General features: G+C 43.8%; 1 protein-coding gene across 5 annotated transcripts in view; it reads left to right on the top strand.

The window, feature by feature from the left end:
* ZRANB3 (zinc finger RANBP2-type containing 3) overlaps positions 1 to 13,607 on the top strand; it is a 79,106-nt gene that overhangs the window by 61,813 nt on the left and 3,686 nt on the right. For all 5 annotated transcript variants that reach the window (XM_053253733.1, XM_053253746.1, XM_053253757.1 and 2 more), the window contains exons 14-19: positions 861 to 1,085; positions 3,059 to 3,150; positions 7,494 to 7,595; positions 10,177 to 10,322; positions 11,647 to 11,790; positions 12,900 to 13,299. In XM_053253733.1, the coding sequence (XP_053109708.1) occupies positions 861 to 1,085; positions 3,059 to 3,150; positions 7,494 to 7,595; positions 10,177 to 10,322; positions 11,647 to 11,790; positions 12,900 to 13,299 (1,109 nt within the window). The remainder of the gene's footprint in view (positions 1 to 860; positions 1,086 to 3,058; positions 3,151 to 7,493; positions 7,596 to 10,176; positions 10,323 to 11,646; positions 11,791 to 12,899; positions 13,300 to 13,607) is intronic.

The raw sequence follows: 13,607 nt of genomic DNA, 5'->3' as shown, positions 1-13,607 counted from the left end.
TTGCAACTTTGGCTGCACATCTGTCTGGAATACAGGCAGAGGATATCTGCAAAGTGGAAACTGCCTTTTGTGAGACATTATGCAATTGACGTACCTTTTGCTGATATTCCACCTGCGAGGTCCTGCACAGGTGGAGAACCCAGAATTATGAAAGTCTACGGATCACGTACAGATCATACATTACAAGTGAACAACCTGATTTTACATCTCATTACCTCTTAACGCATTCAAAGTTTCTAAATTTTGGTTTTGTCTGTATATGCAACATGCATTTGCCATATGTCTCAATAGCTTGTGCAGAAAACTCTCCTAGCATCTCCAAGACAAGGACCTCCAAGACAAAATAGTCATGTACTGTCTTTTTGTCACCTTAAATGGTGCATCAGGGAAATGTTTGACTAACAAGCAGAAGGTTGCTGGTTCAAATCCCTGCTGTTACTATATTGGGCAGCAGTGACATAGGAAGATGCTGAAAGGCATCATCTCATAGTGTGCAGGAGGAGGCAATGATAAACCCCTCCTGTACTCTACCAAAGAAAACCACAGCACTCTGTGGGCACCAGGAGTCGAAATCAGCTTGACAGCACACTTTACCTTTACCTTTACTGTTCCAGAATTTTGTCCCCCAGACCTATTTTATGCTCGGAACAAAACTTGTTTTTGTACAGCCTGTGTAATGTCGCTCTTCAAATGTGCCAGTCCTGCACCAATAGCTAAGCATAACATTTTGTACTTAATGGGATTGTCCTGTCCAAAACCCCTAGGATACAACCAACAGTTTTTAGTAGTACTATTGGGTTTACTAGTACACAACAGAGGTACAACTGCTCTTCACCGCTTCTTTTTAAAAATGTCCATAGTTAAACAGGAAAAAAGTCAAATGAGCGACTCTATTGCTACCCAAAGTGATAAAGAAAATGTGGCTCAAGCTACTATAAATCTTAATGATGCAGACCCAACCAAAAAAGTTGGGCAGAGGAGAAGCTTTGGACAACAGCTAACTGGAATGTCTGGCGAAAACAAGGAAGAAACCACCATTGTCTCTAATAAGCATCCTGACTGTTGCAAGCAAGAGCTTGGAGAAAGTAAGTAACACTGATTTCCTTTTTGCAGTTATTGACTAGTAACCCTATTGTAAGCATGTAGATAGCTGAAGATTTCTGTGTATGAACTAACTTTGTATAGTGTATCCCTATCTTTGAGAGGAGTGCAGCTATATTTTTAAAGATAAGACATTTACATACAGGTTTTAAAAAGAAAACCAAGACCCAATTAAGCTCTTGTTATCTACAGCCTAGATGAACATTTGCGTCTGTTTTGAAAGATCAAGACTTTAAGAGAGAGAGAGTTGCCCAAAATAAGTCCTGGTGCTCTCTAGGGATGGGCCCGGACCGGTCCGGAGGCCATTCTAAAGGCCTCCGGAGCTGTCCAGACCTGGGTGGTCCGGTTCGGGTGGGTGGGGGGCCTTAAGAGCGGGTGGAGGGTTTACTTACCCTCCCGCCTCTTTCCCGTTCTGGCGCCGTAAGTTTAGTAGTAATTGGGGTGGCAGGATACCTCCCTGCCGCCCCTTCCCTGCTGCTGCTCTGCAAAACTCCCAGAAGTCCTTTGCACATGCAAAGGACTTCTGGGAGTTTTGCAGAGCAGCAGCGGGGAAGGGGCGGCAGGGAGGTATCCTGCCGCCCCAATTACTACTAAACTTACGGCGCCAGAACGGGAAAGAGGCGGGAGGGGTAAGTAAACCCTCCACCCGCTCTTAAAGCCACCCCCCACCCCAGTGCTGGACCGCAGTTTGGCAGTTCCGTGCACACTCCTAGTGCTCTCAGGATTTGAACTTAGATGATTAACTAAGAGTGTCCTCTTAGGCCTGTCCCGGAGATCACGGCAGGGCTGTGACTTGTATTGCACATTGCGATTTGGGCATTCTCAAGCACACACTTCTCTTGGAAAATTTGGCTGGTGGTCTGCAAAATTAACTTTGATAATGGAGTTGTTCTCTCTCTCTGCCCTGCTGAGTGTTCAAAGCAAGATACAAAGAAAATACTGGAAATCCTTTGTTGCACAAATTTGATTATAAAAGAACAAAGCATATAAACATATCTATTATATTAATTCTCTTGGGTATGCCTTGGAATGTGTGTCCCAGAGCCCAGCTGATTGGCTGGGTGGTGGACGCGCCTGATTGGCTGAGGCGCACCCAGAAGGATTGGTTGCTGCCGCTGCGGCCCATCCATGGAGGCCAGAGGTGGTGGGCCCAGCCCAGCCACGGAGGTAAGGCCTAGGAGAGGGGGAAGAAAGGGTGGGGCAGAAGTGGCAGTGGGGAGGAGAGGTGGCTGGGCCCAGAAGCAGAGACTGGGGCAGAATGGGGGAGGGAGAGGTAACTGCCGGCCCCAAAGAGCTCACAGATGCTCTGTGTGGGGTCGGCTAGTAATAATATAAATTTCTATGGCACTTTTTAGCTTCCACTAATTACCTCATTCATCTTCACAACAACTTTACAAGTTAGGTTAGTAACATTTCGGTTTTGTTGTACGGATGGGAAACTGAACCTGAGACTGTGGATTAACAAAGGTCCCAAAGAATCCTGGTTGAACAGAAGCTTGAATCCAGGTCTTTTGGTCCAATATTCACTGCTGACATTCCAGTGGATGCTTCCTGGGTTTTTGGTGGTTTCCAATATTCACTGGACCACTGTAGGTGGTTTATTTGCACTAGGAATAATAAGTCTTGAAACCGAACTGACTATTTGCAGCCTTATGCCATTAACTGAGGGTGTGGCTTCAGAGACCCAGCATAGAAGGCTCATCATGGCAGTGCAGATGCTGTTTTCAAAAGCCGTTGCTGAGACTTGGACCTGGCACTGTTTACATTAGACACTGCTTGGCATAGCCATCCTGGGGAGAGGACAGCTGCTCGGAGTGGGGGACAGCCTATAAAAACGATAAGAATGCCACAAATGTGCACTTCTGGCCCAATGTTGCAGGATGTGTATTTGCTGTGAGGGAATGGAAGTGAAATGGTTTGAAGTGGACCTGAACGTTCCTTTCATTTTTCTTTCCAGAGCATTTAGAGGCTTCAGAATCCTTTCCAGTGTATAGAGGCCTGGTGTTCTGTGCAAGTAGGAACACAGACCGAATTCATGTCTATACCAAGGTAAGTAATCACTGGGTGCATCATTATCTCAAGAGCTCCCATCTGCTCCCAGACCAATGAATGTCCTGGGCTTAGTTGTCATATGCTAGTGATTCCTTCCGCAGCTCCCCTGGTTTGCATATCCTGCTTGATAGGCTCCGATCTTGGACTGCCATGAATTTCTCCATGCCATCTGTTTAAATTGCAGTCCGTTTGTGACCTCATTTGTTTTCTGAATCTGGAAGCAGTCAAGATATCCATGGGCTTAGAGCTGGTGCTAAACTTTATACAAAGTAATCTGGAGCATGAATCTGGGAAGGTTGGACGTAATTGCTTTATCATTATGAAATCTATGAACCAACATTCTTGAAACATGTTTGTATAGCCTCTGCCTCTAAAATATCTGCAAGACCTCTGAAATGGGTAAAACTCCCAAAATTCCCTAAGACCTATGTTCTCTTGCAGGTTTGTGGCATGGGAAGGAGTTTGAGACTTGCCTTTAACTTGGCAAGTAAACTGAATAACTTATTAAAGAGCCTACTAAAGCAATCTGCTGTGGTTATTTTTGTGTGAAAAATACACCGCAAACTGCTATATATTCATGGCTTGTCACCCTGTCTTGTATTCTTTGGGGTTGCTGTCTGTTTCTGGATTATTTATTCAGTTCTGTATATTTATGAGATTGAAGTAGAAAGCTGCTTCTCCATAGAAGTGCAAGTACATCTTTTAGAAGTAAAAATGCCACGGTCTTATTTCTGCTAGCCCCCATTGTTGTCAGCTTACTATCTGTGATATGTTGTTGTTGTTTACACACTCAGACAGGTGTTATTAACTGGTTTGTTTTATCCAGACATCGAGTCCTTCCCAAGGACCTGGGATGGCTGAGTTTTATTATCAATATTGTTGCTGTTATTATTATTGATATCGTTGCAGAATATAGGCTGTTCCCAGTAAAGTTGCTTTTTGTAATTGGCTGATGGTGATTTCTGTGGCCCCTATGGTGTTGAGGTGCTCTTCAAGGTCTTTTGGAACTGCACCCAGGGCGCCAATTACCACTGGGATTACTTTGGTCTTTTTCTGCCACTGTTACAGTACAGGCCTGATTTATATACTAAATATGCTTATTAGCTAGCATACAAAATTAGGCCTGTCTCATAGTGTCACCAAGTGACCAAGTTCTTTTATATAGTGACCATGTAGGATCTGGGCGCAAGGAAGAAAGGAGATCAAACCAATCCTAAAAGGATTCAATGGGCTTTATTGAGTATAAAAGAATAACAACATCAATCTAGCAGAGCAGAAAGCAGAACAGTCTATCAATATTACTAACAGTATTTAAACAGAACATCCTAGCCAGCACCAACCTAGCCAACTAACATATGTGTGTGTATTACATCTTCCTAAAGCCTAATATAATTCAGATATAGACAGAAAAAGGGGGGGGGGTAAGGAAGGTTGAGGGCTGGCATGCTTTGGGGAGATCAGGAATTAGTAGAGGAAAGGGTGGGGGAGAAGGAGGGGAAAAGATGGAGGGATCCAAGGCTTGTAGGGGCAGCATATTACCAGGATCAGAGACTTGAGAGCGGTGGATCTCTTCAGCTGAAGGAGCGAGGCTTTTGGCTGGAGACAGGAGCTCTTGGATCAAGCATACAGTTTGCTCAGAGCACGGCTGAGAGTCAGAGCACCATGGCTGGGGAAGTCTTGACTTCTCACTGCGCAGTAGAAGTCACAGACAGCTCCTGTCCATGGACAGAGTTCCTGCTTGTTGCCCCGCATCTTAGCAGCAAACTCTGGGATTGCTTGTGAGCAGGTCTTGCATGTAGGCACAAGATTGCTAGCTCTCTGTCCAGTAGCCTCATTCTTTATAGTTGTATTTTCCTTTGATCTCTCATAGAGTCTATTCAAATTTCATCTTTTTCTGGGTCCCCAAAAAGGGGTGACAATGCTGTTACCTTCTGGACAATGTCTTTTAATTATTCAGGATATTGGCCAGTCCAGAGAGATCTGAATCTCATCTTCTGTAAACTGTGCGCTTAGAAGGGCGGCGGGGGGAATTGCCCCAAAGCAAATCTGCATCTCTGAGCTGCAAATGGGCATCTTCCCAGATTTGCCAGCCTGACCCCAAAAGGTGTTAAAGTGTTAGTAAGGTATGAATTAAAGTCTATAGGTGTTTTCTTTGTATGCATCTACCTATGTTGAATTTCTATAGAGAGCAATTGAGTTAATCATTGACAAGGATTAACGCTGACTTCTTGCAACAGGAGAGGGGAGATCAGCCTCTGCCCTCTTCCTCAGACATTATCTGGTAGTGAGTCACATATTAGCATTTGGATTGTTTGGGCCTGGCTTTTGTGCTTCCTTGAGTATCCATTTCACAATACAATGCTGGATCGCCTCTTCCCTCACAAACCAGTTGAGATCTGGGGTGTCAATTCACCCTGAGTTCAGGCAATAATTCATTTTTTAATAAAATGGAACTAGACACAGGCCTGAATACCATATACTTCTGGGCTGGTACCTCTGGTTCTAATATGTTGGGTGCCCCTTAACACCACAGCCTTTCAATTTCAATGTGTAGATCTTTGTATTTTGTTGTTTTCTCTATTTCTTTTTCTTCTGTTCTGCTATCCCCTGGTATTGCTATGTCAATTATTTTAACTTGTTTTTCTTTCTTCTCGACTACAGTTGTATCTGGTGTATTGTGTGGCAGATGTTTGTCTGTTTGTAGTCGGAAGTCCCATAATATTTTTACATCTTCATTTTCTACCACTTTTTCAATTTTATGGTCCCACCAGTTTTTGGCTACAGGTAGCTTGTATTTTTTGCAGATGTTCCAGTGTCTCATCCCTGCTACCTTGTCATGCTTTTGTTTGTAGTCAGTCTGTGAGATCTTTTTACAACAGCTGATTAGGTGGTCCACTGTTTCATCTGCTTCTTTACATAGGTGGCACTTGCTGTTTGTTGCTGATTTCTCTACTTTGCATTTGTTCTTAGTGCCTGTTCTTGTGCCGCCAGTATTAAATCCTCTGTTTCTTTCTTCAAGTTGCCTTTCTTAAGCCATTGCCAGGTCTTGGTGATGTTTGATTTGCAGTTATATTGTGCAAATATTTTCCATGCAGTGGCTTATTTCTCCATTTTTCTGCTCGGTTCTTGACTTGTTCTTTCTTGTAGGCCTGCTTTGTTTCATTGGTGTTGAATAGTTTTGCGTTATTGACCATTTGAAGTGCATCTTCTTCACTGTCCTTGATATATTCTTCAAGGCCTCTTTTCTCCTCCTCTACTGTTTGATGGACTTGCAGCATTCCTCTTCCACCTGAGCTGCAAGGGAGGTATAGCCTATCGACATCTCTGTGGGGGTGCAGAGCATGATTGATGGTCATGATTTTCCTGGTCTTACGATCTAGCGTCTCTAGCTCTGCCTGGGTCCAGTCTATTATTCCTGCAGTGTATCTGATAACAGGTATAGCCCAGGTGTTTATGGCTTGTATGGTGTTCCCGCCATTGAGTTTGGCCAATGCTCTAAAATGTATTACTTGCTCTGTACCAGAAGAATAACTGCTGATTACACCACTGCAGTATTAAACCACTTTTAATATTTACTAATAAGAGGTATGTAGGTGTGTTTAGGATTGGAGTACAAGTCTTGCCCACATGCTGCTGCTGCTGCTGCAGTAGCAGCAGAATTGGGTAAAGATACCATGGGCATCATCGTAAAATTTGATCTTTATTCTTGTTTACTATAGGGTCTTTGCATATTAGCTAATCATATGCATTTATCTGTTAGGCTTAATTCAAACATTAGGATAATGGGGAAGCTGCAGCTAAAATGTTCTACAGTTCTGCCACAATAACTGTACTGGGCTTTCCATTTGGTTTGGTTAAATTGTGTACCAGGTCCCTAAGTACTCAGTGTGGAAATTGCACACTGGAATTATGCAGTAAGTCCCTAGCCAATCAGTGTGGAAATTACAGTTGTTGAATTGGATCCCCAGCTTTCTTTTCTCCTGGAGGAAGGATTCTTTGCTCTACAGGAAGACCTCTTTCTCCAAAGGAAGGAAACCTTAGGCTCCAACCGACAGTAACAATTGTGTAGAATACCAGCTGTGCTGGGGTGTATTCTTGGAGTAACTACCCTGCTGCTGGTTTTTCCCAAAGAAAAGTTGTAATTTAAATGTCTGTGCATTATTCTCAGCTGACACAAAGTTTGTGTATTTTGTAGTTGGGTATCTAAACGCAACTAGAGAACATGTTGTTAAGCAGCAGTACTGAGTCACGGAAGAAACACCAGCTTCCTTGAAACCTTCATAGAACTGAGTACTTGCCTGATTTAGGACATTAACAGAGCTATTCTTTAATCTATACAGGATGGCGAGCCCCTGAATTGTAACTTCATTCCACTGGATATAAAATTAGATAACTGGGAAGATTTACCAGAGTGCCTTCAACAAAAACAGAATCGTTCATTGGTAAGATCAGTTTAGCAATTCTTACTGCAGCTATAAATAATTCCCAGATTTGATAGGTGCTTGTACTTTAAGTAACAAAATGTTCTGCTTTGGTGTCAGGTTTTTAATTATTGTCTAGGCACATACAGACTTTAATTGCTTTAAAAAAAATGGAATCTGTTTCTTTGGACGGCGGGGGATCACACCTCTCTTGTCTGTACATACACTCAAATGTATAATTTAACTTCCCATCTGAAAAATTAGGAACTGAATTCTGTTGTTGAAATCATTTTTTAGAAAAGTTTTGCTTCAGTAGTTCAATACGATGGACGGACAAAATATAGAAATGGTGGAATTCAGAGTGAAATTTAGAACAAATTTCTTGATCTTTATGGCTTTGAAACTTCTGAGGACAAATGATGCTGTATATCAAGGCAGCACAACGGTAGCCCTCTTAGAACTGGTACAGCCTAGTACCTAAGAGACTGAACTATGAATCAGGAACTCCCTAGATCTGGTTCGAGATCCATTGATGCCCATAAGAATGGGTTCTGCACCTGCACAGGAGCCACGCGGTAGCCATGCCTGAGCTAGTAGAAGTGCCTAGGTCACGCCCCCCCCCCCCGAGCTTACTATTTAAGGCGTGACTGTGGCGTGAAGTCCCTCAGTTCTTTTCTTTCTGGAGAAGAGTTCATCCTTTCTTCAAGTTGACTGTTTTACTGGATTTTGACTTGGACTGGCTAACGAATTACATTTGTTTGTGTGACACGGAATGGCTGACGATTATCCCTTCGGCTTTTTGACTTGGACTGGCCAGCGATGATTCTGAGGACTTTGACCTGGGCACAGACTTGATATATTCTATGGACGCAATATTGGCTAAAAAGAAGAAATCTTTTATATGGTGTGAGGGCTGTAAGGCGAAACTCCCCTCAAAAGATCTTCAAGACCTCTGCTTGTTGTGCCTGGGTGAGGAGCATAACGCCTCCGTGTGCAAAATTTGTCTGTCTTTTTCAAAGCAGACCCGTAAAAATCGAGTGCTTCACCTTCGGGCCACTATCTATGATTATGATAGAGCCCACTATCTGTGATGTTGATTGAGCCCATCGACACCAGGCACTCCTCGCTGATCGACGTTGGTTGCGGCTCAGAAGGTGATGTCGAGACCATCTTTGGCTCCTTCTTCGACATTGAGCAAACATCACTTGAAATCATCCTCTGCCTCGAGACATGATTCTTCGAGATCGACAAAATCCATCCTGTCAATGTCAAAGGCTGTGTTGTCGTCAAAAACATCTTCGACATTGACTGCAGGTCTAGCGGTGTTGACGTCGGCTTCCAAGAAATCGGCTTTCCCACCGGAGCATCGGAAATCGGCAAAGCGTCTCACAGTCAACCTCACCGGTTCGCCTCCTAGCAAGCAGCAATGTTTGTCCACCTCAATGGTGGAACGGTCCCCATCCCCGACTGCTGTACAGACCTCAGTTGATCAGCCACCATCAACATCGACCCAATTGACCTCGATGCTGACATCAGTGCCAAGTGCTGCGGGTCAGGGTGCTTCGACATTGACGAGGATAGATATTGAGTCGACCCCCCTAACAGCATCGATACCAGTTTTGATGCCGATAGCATGCTCGCTCTTACTGGTGCTGACGCCCCTCGCTTCCTCCGCTCCATCAACGCTGACTGCGGCCAAACCTTCTACCTTGCATACCCCTGTCCTTTCCACGTTGACACAACTACACTATACTACATGTCACGGACGAAGGACTTTTGTTCCTCTACATGATTGTTTATATCTTACAAAGTCCCTACCAAGGGTACCCCCATCTCCCATCAGTGGTTATCGAGATGACTGGTTGAACTCATACTGTCCTGTTACAAAATGCAGAACAAAACGCCACTGGAAGCAATAAAAGCCCATTCTGTTAGGGCACGTGCTTCCTCAGCTGCACACCTTTCTGGGATGTCTTTTGAGGACATCTGTAAAGCTGCCACCTGGTCCTCAGTTTCCCTTTGTAAAGCACTACGCCATAGATATACGCTCTGCTGCAGAGGCTATCTTCAGGAGAAGTGTTTTGAAACATGTGTTGCAATAGCTACTACTGCTCCCATCCTCCTAATGGAGCTTGCTAAACACCCATTCTTATGGTTATCGACGGATCTCAAACCAGATAAACAGGTTGCTTACCTGTAACTGATGATCTGGTAGAGACCCGTCAATATCCATAAGACCCTCCCGACCTCCCCTCTGCAGTAGTGCTGCCTCTGTGTGTACAGGTGTGCAAGCCCGCGCCATTGGGTCTATCAATCACCATGGATGAACTCACCCGCTTACCTGGATGGTAGTCCTCCACGGCGGTCGTCCAAGAACTGAGGGACTTTGCAGTACGGGCATGCCTTAAATAGCACGCTTTGCATGGGGGTGTGGCCTAGGTGCTTCGACTAGCTCAGGCATGGCTACTATGTGGCTCCTGCGCAGGCGTAGAACCCATTCTTATGGATATCAACGGATCTCTACCATATCATCAGTTACAGGTAAGCATCAATATAAAATTCTATGCCATTTCCTGATAAATATTTTTGGACTTTCCTCAAGATACTTAGGTTTATAAGAGAATGGGATAGTCTGACAGCCATGAAGCAGAGAATTATCAGGAAAAGTGGCCAGAGATTTTCTAGTCCCATTCTTGCTGCTGAAGAGATGTTGTCTAAACAACAAGCCAAACTCTGCAGTACCAAGCGGTATGTTCCTTCTGTCTCTATTTATTGCCCACTGGGTTCAAGGGATCTGGATATCATCTTTCAAAAGTTGCTAACTCCTGCTAACATCATTATGGTTATTTATTAAGTAATCACTGTGACAAATTCTGTGCTCTTAAAGTACTCCAAATTGCAAAGTTTGAAAGTCAGAAGATAGTCTGGTGGTGTTCTCTGTCCTAAAGGACTGTCTTCAATGTGCTGACCTACAGAATAGTAGTGCCCCATATATAGAAGCCTACCGGGACAATAGAAACCAGCTAACTTGAGCCCTATGTTATATAAATGAGGTTGCACTTTGGATTCCAGCAAGTCTCCTGTGGATTTTATAAAGATGTAAAAAGTAGAGCATGGTATAAGGGCACACAATACAGCCCCCTGGCTGAAGCTAATCAGGTCTTGGTGTGGCCAGTGCCTGGATGGGAAACCCATGTATGGCAATTTTGCGGGGGTGGAAATGTAGCTCAGTGGTAGAGCATCTGTTTGCATGCAGGAGGTCCCAGGTTCAATCCCTGGCATCTACAAGTAGAATTAATGGACTGACTCAGTATAAGGGCACCCCAGCCTGCTGATCACACCAATGCCAGCAATCACACTTCGGGGTGTTCACCTCTTCCAAAAAATGCCGTAAGCGTGAAGAGCCCTGACGCAACAGTAACTGATATGATGGGGGCGGGATTTCCAACCTGCTTTACCAGCTCTAAGTGTGTACAGACTTCATTGCTCTCCTAGCCCCCCACTGCAGCCCCTGCTTTATTGCTCAGTGTCAGCCACCCCCTTCCCTTCACTCACCTCACCCAACCACTGCTCACTCCCTCACCTCCAACCGCCGGCCTCTGAAGCCACACAGAGTCTCCTCGCAAGGACGACAGCCAAGCTGAGGCTTCCCGAACCACCCTCAGTGTTCTCTCCTGCCCCACCTTGGCCATCCTCCTTGCAAGGAGACTCAGCAGCATGACGGAGGCCAGCAGTTGGAGCCAACTTAGTCTGCTGCTGCTGCTGCAATACCACTTCTTAATGTCTCTGCTTCTTTCTTTGGCCCTCTCTTCTCGGCTGCCGCACTTCTGCTCCTCCTCGGCAGCAGCTGCCCCTCGGTCCATCGCTCAGCCGTCCTCCGTGCCTTCTCTCTCTCGCTGAGTGTCATCAGAACTCTTGTGAGATATGCTACGTATGTCCTTAGGCTTTTATTTGGATGGATGGATGAATGGGGAAGGTAGCGAATACTTCAGGGAAGGCATCTGCTAGAGAGTTCTATGTGTCAGTTGCCTGGTGAACTGCAGCCTAAAAAGGAACATGAATTTGATTCTAGGTATGTGACAAAAGAAGACGTTGCCAAAGCTTCACTAAGGAAAGTTGACAACAGTGGAGGAAGTGTTCGTATGGTCACAAAAAATCCTACAGTTGTCTTAACCCAAGCTGCCTCTGCTGGAGAACAGGTCGAGCCTTCTATAAAGTAAGTTGAGCAATTCATGTGGAAGCAGAGTATATTTATGACAAGTTACATAACTTATTTCTTCAGATGTCAATGATCTATTTGTTGAAATCTTAAACAAATCAATTGTACCACTACATTCAAAGCCCCTTACTTGCAAACTGTTGACAGCATTTGACCATTGGATATTTTTCTTAGTGGGTTGAACGGTACAAGCAAAAATGCAGTAATGCCCACTTTCATTTAAACTATCACTTTACAATTTTATGATGAAGCAGGGGAAGCCCTTTTTGTAGCGTAAGATTTTACTGAAAGGAAGCAATTCAGCTCTAAACTCTGCAAAGACAAATCCAGCAACTGACAACTTAAAGTAAAATTTGAAGTGCATCATATCTTAAAGAAAAATGTCAAATTATAGAAGACAGACTTCAAAAAGTGCAGTTCGGAAACTGTATAATCTCCCTTTCTATCACATATCAAAGTGTCTTACAACAAATTGCAACAAGTCATTCTGGTAAGAACTAATCTGCCTACTTTCCTTTCACCATAATCTTAATTTATAATTACCATCTTCACAAGTCTACCCACTTGGGCCTCAAACGTTCATGCATCTGCCATCTTGAATTGGAGTGTATAACATAACTACAAACTCTGCCACTGAGGTTTCCCTACAGTTGTATCTAATTTGGTTCAAGCATTGCGAAGTGGACACACACAATGCCAGGTGATCTCATAGGCTTGCTTACCCTAAGGAAAGTAGGTTAAAAATACAAAATGAAATGCCAAAACTGAACCACCCATGCCCCAAACCTAGCAGATCTTAGTCCTGTGGCAAAGGCCAGAGTGTGCTTCCTTTCAGTGCCACAGCCTGTCAGGCAACTCGCAGTTGATGGAGCAGAGTAGCCTTCCTGTCAAGGAAGAACAAAGCATGCTTCCTGAAGCTGTTCTGAATTTGGGCCAGGTTGGTCTTCCCCCTTGTAAAGGTCTGCATGTGTGGAAACGTGAACTTTAGTGTTTTCTCATTCAAGTATTCAAAAGGTCTTGGATTTCCCTTTGAGACAATGAGTGAAATAGTATTCTTATTCCCAAGGAATTGTCAAGCAACTGCTGCCTGTTTGTGTTTATCATAGGTTGGCTTCAGAAGATGGAGATTACCCAATCTTTGATTCAAACACCAGTCAGATAGACGCTACTGAGGCGGCTTCTTTGGGCAAAGGCTACTTGCAGGCTGTAGATAATGAAGGGAATCCACTTTGCCTCCAATGCCAAAAACCAATTGTCCAGCTCGACCAAATGTCCACCTCTACAGCCTGGGACACACGGTTTTGTTCTCATAAATGTCAGGATGATTTTCTAATCCGTTCTAGCCAAAGTTACTTGAGAACCAAAGTATTTGAAATAGAACATGGGGTTTGTCAGATGTGTAGTCTCAATGCTCAGGAACTCTATCTCTGTGTCAGAGATGCCCCAAAGAATCAGCGTAAAAGTCTTCTGGAGAGTTCTTGGATGTCCAAGCTGCCTTTAATGCAGGTAAATGCCATTATTGAGCACAGACAGTATTTATCATTCTTTTTGTGTACTGAGGAAGCTTATTTTAGAGAATCTCAATAATTCTGCTTTCATCTAGGACTATGTTTTTAGAAAAGTGCTTAATTATTTTGAAGAGATATACTTTAGCTTGCTAAAAAAATCTTATAATTTGCTATTTTTAATGAATCTAAAATGAGAATTCAGAATTTCAGGTTGGTTTGTTAGATTTGTATGCCACTTTTCACATGAATGCTTCAAGAGCTAAACGTAATTTAAAAATGTATTGAAGAAATCATATCAACCTACAC

Source organism: Hemicordylus capensis, chromosome 1 (assembly GCF_027244095.1).
Source record: "Hemicordylus capensis ecotype Gifberg chromosome 1, rHemCap1.1.pri, whole genome shotgun sequence".
Classification (NCBI taxonomy): domain Eukaryota; kingdom Metazoa; phylum Chordata; class Lepidosauria; order Squamata; family Cordylidae; genus Hemicordylus; species Hemicordylus capensis.
Note: the sequence above shows the minus strand (reverse complement) of the source record. Positions and strands in the feature narration are given on the sequence as shown.